General features: G+C 33.6%; 1 protein-coding gene across 1 annotated transcript; it reads right to left on the minus strand.

The window, feature by feature from the left end:
- Positions 1-809: 809 nt before the first annotated feature.
- Positions 810-7,520, minus strand: LOC11442392 (proteasome subunit beta type-7-B). The gene is made up of 9 exons (XM_003622398.4): positions 7,367-7,520; positions 7,132-7,292; positions 5,616-5,757; positions 5,380-5,476; positions 5,226-5,295; positions 5,018-5,122; positions 3,614-3,712; positions 3,436-3,523; positions 810-1,125 (listed from the first exon to the last, which is right to left on the minus strand). Exons 2-9 carry the CDS (start codon positions 7,270-7,272, stop codon positions 1,052-1,054), a joined length of 816 nt encoding a protein of 271 aa, XP_003622446.1. The 5' UTR covers positions 7,273-7,292; positions 7,367-7,520; the 3' UTR covers positions 810-1,051.
- Positions 7,521-11,114: the final 3,594 nt, after the last annotated feature.

The raw sequence follows: 11,114 nt of genomic DNA on the forward strand, positions 1-11,114 counted from the left end.
AAAATAGATTTTTATTGCGTAATATTTTTTTCTATAATGTTTTTAAGAAAGATTTTTCAAAGGAAAGTTTCGAATGAAAAAATCTGTTTGAATAGTTTATCTTAAAATGTAATTCTAAGTATTTCATCATTTTGTTATAATTATTTTTGGAAACTAAAATTTTGAAAAAATCTCAAAAAAAAAGCTATTTCAAATAGCTTTTCATAAAAATCATTTTTTGAAAGATGTTACTTTGAAAAAATAAGTGATTTTTACTTTCTAAAATTTCTAACAATGAATATTTAAACGTGAATGACAAAATCTCATTTTTAACTAATGCTAAATGAGTTTGAAATAACTTCTACTATTTTTGAGTAAATTTCTAAAAAATACAAAGAAAAATCTATTTTTTTTTTTTAAAATATAAAACAAACGGGCCCCTAGCATTTAAAATATTCCACCAAACATATCTTGGATTGTGACTGATGCTTGAATCAAGAAAATCACATTTTAAAATATATTTTTCCTTGAGTAATCTAGTGATAAAGTTCCCCGAATTTGTAAATAACTTCTAGCACTTATCATTCTGATAATGTTATATTGTGTAATATTGTTTTATGTTATATTGTGTGATATCGTTTTATTTGATTCATGTTCTACAAAATTGGTTATTAAATTGAAATTTTATGTCATCTCTCTAAATTTTACATAAATCTAAAATTATTTTATTTTATTTTAGGGAACTAAAATCTAAAAGTGCTTAAGATGATCACAAAAAAAAAAAGTGCTCAGACCGTTGGATTTTATGAATTTTTATAGGCTGAAATATATTAATGATGAATTTACTCAAATAAGAGACTTTAGCAATAGTAAGATGAATTGGTTCTACAACTAATTTGTCATTGTCTTGCTAGTTATTTTCTTTCTTCTGTTTTATGCTATGTTATGTAAAAAACTTACAACAATCTAATGAAATCCAAATCATTTTATGTAAATAAAAACCAAGCCTCTGAAAGTACAATTATAAGTATCACAAACTTTGCACTATAAGTTTCAGACTCGACGAATCTTGCTACTCTTCCATGGCATCTCCTTCAATTACTTCGACGTTCTCCTTCAACGGTGTAATTTTTGTTGAGAGAACCTCTGTAACAGATATAAATATCAATATTAGATTTTGTACATCAATTTTTAAAAGGAATGCACTCCATCATACTGTTTAATCAATGAGAAAAAGGGGTCCGCGTGAGCTTAGCTCAGTTGGTATGAACAATGCATAAAATATGCAAGGTGCCAAGGTTTGGGGTTCGAACCCCGGCCACCACCAAAAAAAAAATCAATGAGAAAAAGGGAGGCAGAATAAGTAAAGTCACAAAAGAGGCAGCCTATATCAATGTCTAATTATCTTCTCAAACTCACAGTAGAATTCTGCCTTGTTTAAAAATTGTCATGTGTGCATATCATCTAGGCTAAACTAGACTCACCAACATAGGGTTAAGTGCAATTAGACTCCTTGAGCTTCAGATTAACCCCCAAGAAATATAAGATTGAACAAGTCATGCCGGCAATTACTATTATTGTGTTTAAATAGTTAATGGATCTGTGTAGGTGACATCACAAAATCAGCCATACACCCCAACACGTTACGTAGCCCTGTGTATTGTGCTACGCTTTTTTATAGTGAATGAAACAAGATGAAATAACTGTAAAGGTTACTAAAGATGCTCACAAAAATCCCTTTTAATACTGAGATTACATTACTACCATGCATAGACTGCTCCTCCTTTTTTTTGGGGTAAATTTTTTAAATTGGTAGCGCAAGAAACAATACATACTGTATACATTAATCTAAGTTAAAACTGCAGAGTCAACAACGCGTAGCGGCCCCTTACCACTACAAAACATACAGTAGCAGAGAGGTTTGATATGCGGCTGTTGAAGCAAGATAGATACACACCTCATAATGAAATTGAAAATTCCACAAACTTTAGGAAGGTTTAGGGGTTTTGATTGGGTATTTTAGGAACTAAGAAATTAAAAAACGCCAAAACGACATTAGGACTTTTCCTGTTTCATTCTTGCTGTCATTTTTACACTCCTCGCTGTTAGTTAAAGCTAGTTGTTAAGTTTTTACGTATAAATTATATAAATTGTATAAAAATTTCATTGTAGCAGCCATCATGCATTATGCTCAAGGTAGACAAACTCGAGATCCTAAGTAAGATCGGGTAGGACCCATGAGATCGTGAATCGGGGGATCGTAACACGGATCGTAAGATCCTACCAAATTTAGAAATTCATATATATTGCATATGAATTCATACATACTCATGAAGCAACATAATTTAATAGAAAAAAAATCTTTAAATAAAACTCAAATTCATTTCATTAAATAGAAAAAGAAAAAAAAAACACTTAAAAACTTCAAAACAGTACTCATACATGATACAACTCCATAACAACAATAAAACTTAATCATAATTATCTTGATGGTTAATAATTTCCAAACAATTCATGTTGAAGGAGGTCATAATCACCCAATGGGTCATCATTTCCTCCTTCATTATCTTCTCCATTATCTTCCCCTTCATATTAAGAGAGGAAGTTGAGTGCTGGAAATTGCATTGGTAAGGGGTTCCATGATTAATGGGTTTATTGGAAAATTACCCTAATTATTGATAGTGGTATATTGGGAAGATCTTCAATAATCAATGGGTTTAATGATAGGATTTGAAACCGTTTTAGAGATTAAGAAGGGTGAAAAACGTTTTTTTTTACTTTCTGATTGAAAAAATGTGTTTTTTTGCGAACCGGGTCACGAACCCGACCCGGTAAACCCGGATTTTTGGAAAACGAAACACTAACCGGGTCACAAAACGACCCGCGAACCCGGTTTCTGGGTTTTCAACCTAACGCGGCTGGATCTACGTTACCACCGCTTCCACGTTTTTGCACGGCGATCCAAGCCGTTCTTACCAATTTCCGATTCCGGCCACCTGTGAGCACGAAGAGGCCAGGCAAGATCGTGGAACCATACGATTCTACGGTCCAGATCGCGAGTTTGTCTACCATGATTATGCTATCAAGCAATAGCATTCCACTGTCTGATGTTGATAACATTGCATTAAATCGGCAAACTATAATTTACACTCCTCGCTGTTAGTCAAAGCCAGTTGTTAAATTTTTACGTATAAATTATATAAATTGTATAAAAATTTCATTGTAGCAGCCATCATGCATTATGCTATCAAGCAATAGCATTCCACTGTCTGATGTTGATAACATTGCATTAAATCGGAAAACTATAATTTCAATCATAAAATTTCTTTAACGGGTGACATAATATATCATGCTAGTATGATTCCAAAATATGGACTCACAATGATAAGAAAAACAATATAGTTTTATGGCAGTCTCAAGTGTAGTGTAATTAAATAAATAAATTTCGCAACAAACCTGTCTTTTTGGAGAAGGTAAAGCCTTTTGGATTGACAAAAGTACGAGGATTTGGTTGGAGGTGATTCCTTAGATATTCCTTATGTCCCTGTGTGGCATTAACGAAAAATTAGTACATATATTACATTTATATCTAACCCCTCAAACAACTTGTAGGATTGGGCATCAAAGCACTAACCTTGGTTATCACACAAACATCAACATTACTTCCACTTCCCAAGTCATTAAATATACCAGCACATATCGACTCAACGACTAGCTTAACTCCTTCATCCCTCTGCACAAGATCAAAATGATTATAGCAACTTAAATCTCTATTGAAATGCAAAATATAGACATGATTGAAGGTACAAACACCCATCAGCATCAATTACAACAATTAGAGTGTATTCCTTCCTGACTAAATTATAAGCAAAACTAAATACCTACTGACAGATTAAGGATGTTAGTTAAGTCCATTTAATCTTCTTGAACTCAAAAAAATGTGAACTACATTTCTTAAACTATACTTCATGATACATACTGTAGAGGATCCTCACATTTCACTTGGCTTAAATTATGTGAAGGGTAATTTTGGAACAATGACATTAAATAGGTCTAGGTCTAAATTAAATTTGCTTATAATTAAGAACAGAAAACTAAGGTCTCTTTTTTAAAAAATTGAGTACATCTCTACATCTAGACACTGAATTGACATTAGTTTCATTTCATCCTTTTAAAAAGGAATGTCAATGTAAATAGAATAAACATTTGGCAGAATCTTATCAAATGTAGTACTCTAAGAAGTTGGAAGGGTGTCTTTCCTCATAATCTATAACAATAATAAAACTTTCTAGGAGACAACAGACGTGCCGATCTCTCCACTAATTTTACCCACCAATTTATTAGCTTATTCTCATCAATTATTTGTTTTCATCTGATTATTGGAAGTAAGGGTGTCTGCAGATTGGATAGAATCGGTTTTGAAGGGGAAATTCGTCTAAATCTGATCGCTTCGATTTTGTTATTTGACCATACCAATAGTTTGATTTTAAAATTAAATATGATCCAATCCCATTTATTTCAGTATAGATTGGTTTTTTATTTGGATTATTGTCTATAGTATTTATTTTAGAATAGTTTATAGGGTCTTGTTAACCAGTGCCCCAGGGGCACTGGTTAACATTCTCCTAGTTTATAAAATGGTTACATCAAGCATATAGTATAGACAATACATTATGGACATGTGCCTTAGCCAACAATATCAAACTTCAAATATAGTTTAATAATCACTCATCTAGTATGATACTTGTGTGTAAATACTAAATGAACTTGCATCAATAATATAATTTATGGGTTTGGATCATAGTAACTGACAATTGATCCAATCCATTCAAAAAAGCACATTTTTCAATTTTTGGTTTGTTCGGTTATTGCAGTCTATACTATATTGGATATGAAAATCCTGAATTGGAAGTACACTAAACATTTTGAATTGGATGGTAGTTTTTTGTTTTCTTTTATCTACAACATATAGTTATTTTAATAAAAGCTAAATAGAAGCAAGCAAACACGATTTCTTAGCCTTAATAAGCTTACTTACACTCAAACTTTCTTTGTATTTAGACTCGAATACAGACATTGCAGCAAGTGAACCCGATCCCATTGTAGCAAATGGAAGGGTGTCAGTTGACCCATGTGGATAGATCTGAAAAGCATGAACTCAAATAGTCACAAGAAATCCAACTGTATCTATTCCGAACAAAAAAAAACTTTAAATCTAGAAGAAAAGGTTTAAACAATGAACTAACAGTGTGTAAATGCGGTCCAGTGATGTCAACCCCACCAAGAACTAAGGCAGCTGAGACATGACCTTGGTAACTGCACATAATCTAAAGAGTCAGAATCAGTGGTTGATACAAGGAGCAAAATCACTTAAAACAACCGAAAATTCTGAAACTCAACTTGAAAAGGTGTCTCTTAAGAAGAGTCAGTGCTGTAACAACCCTCGATTCTCTACCAGTATGGTAGCGATGCAGTTGTAGCTGTGAGCTAACCATGTCTACAGTAAATAACAAGCATCTCATTTTCAATGGCATTACTAAATTAACAAGATCAGAGCCTAAATACTAGCCATATGTAAAATTTTATGAAGAATGAAATAAAAATGTGCAAAACAAAATATGCATTATGAAAGATACCTGTTACAGCCTCTGTATCAGCAGCAGTGCCTGCTCCACAGCAATATATGTTTGGTGCCATATAATGAATTTTCTCACAATTTTTATCTGCGACAATGGGTCCTTCAGTTGCCCTGGTATCGGCTCCAAGAATGATACCATCCTGAGACAATTTATTTTCGGGAAACGTCAACATTCAATCAAACTATAGAAAATTGAACATAAAAACACAGTTACAAAAAAAAAAACCATGTTGAAAGTGTACATCAAACATCAGCTTTAACATTAAAAGTTAAAACCAAATTATAATAAGTTTAAGAGCTAGACAATTATTCACTACCTTTTCTATAAACTATGCATGAGTTTTACTTCTTTATTTATCCTTCACATATTTTAGAGTGAAATTTAACAAATTACTATATGGCAAGATACTAAAACCATCAACAAGCAAATTTGGCAGAGACAAAGAGTAGTCACACTTCACACTTCACAGCTAGTAATTGAATCGAAAAAGTTGTTAATGAAAGAATTTCAAGATGCCCCCTTCCCCAATACCCTTCTTTATTATAATACCAGGATAATTCATAACTTTAGAACCAACCATTGCATTATCATCATAATGTATAAACATACGACACAGCCTAAGCAAATCCTCCTTACCACTAACACCCACCCATATTAACTTTACTTCCACCATTTGTTTGACTTTCCATAACATAAATCTTGAGAGTATGATACCATATTTCGAGACACTCTACGTTACAATCTGAGGCTTAACATCATATTTAGGGCCTATTCGGATTGACTTATTTGAGCTTATCCATTGCATAAGCACTTGCGAGACTATTTGAGAGAGCTTATGAAAACAGCTTATAACAAGTCCATAAGCTATGTTCAGCTTATTTTCACAAGCTCAACATGATACCTAATCAAGACAGCAAATAATTCATATGAAAACAGTTGACTTTATTTTGGATAAACAATTTAATTTCCAGCTTATAACATAATCATGATAGCCTTTAGGTATGATAAAAATAAAATAAAGTTAAATTGTTTTTGTATAACCTATAAGTTGTTTTTTAAGTTCTCTCAAACGGTCTCACATCAAGTACTCATGAGTCATGCCAGTAGATAAACTTAAATAAGTCAATTTCAAAGAGACCTATAAGTCAATTCAAAGAGACCTATCTTTTATCATCAAAATCAAAATAATTTACACACTTATATGATAACTGTTTAATTAAGTTTGTTTTTTTTTTTAATTGAAAACTAGGTATCCGGTCCAAAGACCGACTTATGTGGAGACCAATCTCAACGTCCACTAGCCAGGGCCCATTAAAAGCCAGAGCAAATACCCCACATTAATTGTAACTGGAAGATTCAAACCTGAGACCTCGAGAAAGAACACACAAATATAAGGGCTTAAGCATTGGATTCATCGTCGAAGGTGGACCCTACTTCTAATGTTTTGATTAACATAAACCATAAAGAAGCAAGCAAAAGAAAATGGGTGAAAAGTAAAGTAAAGCATTATTACCTGAAAAACTAGACCAACAATAGTGGTACCAGTTTTCAAATAAGAAGGGGATTTAAGACCCTTCTTTTCAAGCATATCGTTTCTTCTGCATAGATCGAAACTGAATCCACCCTTTGGAGGAACATCCAATGATTTCGTCATTCTTCAATTTCAAATCCAACCTGAAAACCAACAAGATTATAATCGGAAAATCGAGGGTTTGATTAAGAAACTGAGTAGAGAGAGAGAGACTCACGAGTAATGCGATGCAATGGAGGAAAAGAAAGAGGTTTTAACTCTGTGAATGTATCGTGGACAAGAAGAAAAGCACCGATTAAGCGCTTCTTGTTCTACAATTTTTTAGTGTTTTCATTATGATTATTATGCAAAAGACAAAAATATCCTTACATTTTTACCTATGTCTTATAAATTTATTCATTTGACTAAAATAAACTTTCTTTGATAATAATTACTTCCCCACCCGCTTATACTTCATTCGTCTCATCATAATTGTCTCTTTATCCGTTTTTCTTTTTCTTAAAATAATTATCACTTTAGAATACCAATGCAGCATTTATTTTTTTTCTCATAGGATATCATTATTTATTAAATTTCATCCAACTTAACTACTCCACTAACTACACTTAATAAGGATATTTTATTAAGTGATATTAATTTTATCATTAAAATCAACACAATTAATCATTTCCTTAATAAACGTGCATAAACCTTAAATGACTATTATTTAGAGGCGGAGGGAGTAGTGTTTTTGTATGAGCTAGTTCAAGTAACTTATAGTATAAAGTTTATAGTTTATTCCCTTGAGCTTTTGATAGGGACATTCAATAATATATGCGGGGGTCAAAGTTGGAACTTCTAACACTTAACTTCTCTACATTTAAGATGTGTAAGATCCAACCACTAGACTACTTGACAAAAAAAAACAAGATTATAGTTTATTATTATTTATATCAATTTCACTCATGAAATCTTAATTGAAAAAAATAAATAAATATTTGGTAATATTATACAATTCGTTCATTAACTTGATTCACGTAACACTTTTATCTTTACTTTTTTTTTCGATTTAATCTTTAATGTTATAAAATGTCAATATTGTATCCTTTTTTATGGGATTTTTTCGATGAAGTTCGGGTTTCTAAGTTTATAAGATGAAGATTTGGGTTTGTTTATGATATATCCGATGACGATCGAGGAATCAAAACGATTGTTCACGGTGATCCAGTGTGGCGGAGGTCGAGTCTTCATGGTTGAGGAGAAAGGTGTCTCCAGGAACGTTAACACTTTAACACTCAAGTCAGTAACTGAAAGAGGTGATTACGTGCAGAAAGTGGTAAAAGTAAAGTGTACTTTGAGGGTGACGCGTAATCACCTTTATATTGACGCAAAGAACACTAACGGTCCCCGCGAAGTGCGGCACCAACTCAGGGGGCCGTTCGTAATGACATGTGTAACGCCCTAATTGTTATATTTAATTATTTTGATTTATGTGGGTATATATATATATTTATATATGATGTTTGGTGATTTATGTGGTGTATTATTTTATTATATGGTTTATTTAATAATAATTAGAATAAGTGTGAAATAATAATTATTTTGGTGTTTGAGGAATTAATAGAATTTATTAAAATTAAAGGGAGTTAAGTGTAATAATGGGGAGTTGAGAAGGCAGTTAAGATAGAAAGATTAGAGTCAGAAACACTTTTACGTGAAACTGACAGTTTTGGGAGAAAGGAGGGAAGAGCAAGTAGAACTCAAGAAACCAAATTGCTGTGCATTTCTTTCTGCAATTCTAAGGTAAGGGTGAGGTTTACTTCAATAGTGTAGTTACTGATTTCTGATTTTGAGTTTAACAGGTTTTGGTGAGGAATTGGAATTTTGGGGTTTTATGATAAAATGAGGATTTTGAAGTTGTAAGCATGATTTTGATGTTAGAATTAGTTTCTGGTTGCATAGAACACTTAATTATGTATCTGTAAACTGATTTGGGGAGTGATTGGAAGAAAAATGGGATTTTTGGGAAAAACCAGTTTTCTGCCCGTACAGAAGTTCATCGCTCGCCTCGCGAGTAGCCTTGCTCGCCATGGCGAGTGAGCAACTTCATAGCTCGCCTCGCGAGCAGACCAACTCGCCATGGCGAGTAGCCCAGATCAAAACTTGATTTTTGAAAAGTTGTTATAAGATGTTTTGGGGATGGTTTAAGGTACCTAGATGATATTAATGAAGACTGGAACAAGTTTTAGGTTAAAAAGATGATTAGGGAGCTTAGTATAGAAGTTTGAGTGAGAAAATGTCATTTTTCCCGAGAGCACCTAATTTTCACTCGCCTCGAGTTCGCCTTGAACTCGCCATGGCGAGCTAGTGATTTTGTGAACTCGCCATAGCAAGCAGATGTGCTCGCGAGGCGAGCTGTGCAGTTTAGAGTGCTGATTTGCTTGCATGAATAGTAGATGATTGAGTGTTGTTTTTGAGCATGGTTATACTTAATTGTGCATTATTTCTGGATGATTGGATTGTTGGATTGATGATTACTGATGATGACTGAAATGTATGTTATTTATTGAATCATACATGTTGTTTAAGTGGTGTCACATGGAGTTTGCATTGCATGGTCAGTTGTATGTAGATATACACAAGTAGGTCCATTGCATATGCATAAAACAGCGGAGAGGACTCATGTCCTGGAGTACTAGTTGCTCAACAGCGGTGAGGGCTTCGGTCCTGATGAATGCTTTAACCATTCAAAAGCGGTGAGGGCTTCGGTCCTGTTTGGTACCACATGCATATTTGCATCCATTGAGAAGTCTAAGGTGTTGTCTTAGCAGTGTTGTCATGTCATTTGCATGAGTCTTAGTTGTTGATTGTGGTTGTTACTTGATGATGATGATGTTGTTGGTGAATATGTACATTGTATACATACTTGTTAAGTGGATTATGATGATGTTGTTGTTGCTTGTGAATTAATTATGTATATTTGCAAGATGATGTATTTGATGTTATAGGGTGTTAGATTCAATTGAAGATTTAATATCTATATTTATTGTTGTGAATCTCACCCCTTCTGCTTGAAAATGTTGCCCTTCCTATGGGTAACTTGCAGGTGATCCTGAGTAGTTAGTGGTGGCTCAATGTCGTGTCTAGGGCTCTGATACGTGGGAATGGGAATTATTATTTATATTATTGTTGTTTTTCCTTTCCATGTATCAAATTTTGGAATTGTGATGTGGAGCCTTTTATTGTCTTTTGAACAATGTTTTTGACTTAGCTAAGGCCTTTAATGCCATAGACTGTTGTTGGATTTTGAAAACTATTCCGATGCTATGTTTTTATATATATCAAGGTGTTTTGATTAAATAGTTTTATTTTCTATTTAAGAAATTTTGAAATGACGTGTAGCATGTCCGTTGTGGAATTACTCTGATGTATATTTGTTATTTAATTGCTTTTGGGTAACGGGGTGTTACAACATGGATAGTGGAGATCGATGGAATTAGGGCGTACTCATGTGCGGTGATTTTCACATTCACACGCTCCTTCACCGTGTTTAGCCTTGTTTGTCGTGAGCTTTGGCTTAATGGGTTTTGCTTTATTGGGCTTCTAGCTGGTCCGAAACAGTTTATAAGTTTTGCATTAGTTTTTCATTTTTTTTAGGCTTAAATGCTCTTTTGGTCCCTTAACTATTTAATTGGTATCGCTTTGGTCCCTTAACTATTTAATTGCCTGTTCTGGAGCAGGATGGTGTGGTAGTGACTTGGGATATGTTCAGGAAAGAGTTCCTGGGTAGGTACTTCCCGGAAGATGTCCGGGGAAAGAAAGAGATTGAGTTTCTGGAGTTGAAGCAGGGTGACATGTCTGTCACAGAGTATGCTGCAAAGTTTGTGGAACTTGCCACATTCTACCCTCATTACAGTGCGGAGACAGCTGAGTTCTCCAAGTGCATCAAATTTGAGAATGGGTTGAGGGCGGACATCAAAAGAGCT

Source organism: Medicago truncatula, chromosome 7 (genome assembly GCF_003473485.1).
Source record: "Medicago truncatula cultivar Jemalong A17 chromosome 7, MtrunA17r5.0-ANR, whole genome shotgun sequence".
NCBI lineage: Eukaryota > Viridiplantae > Streptophyta > Magnoliopsida > Fabales > Fabaceae > Medicago > Medicago truncatula.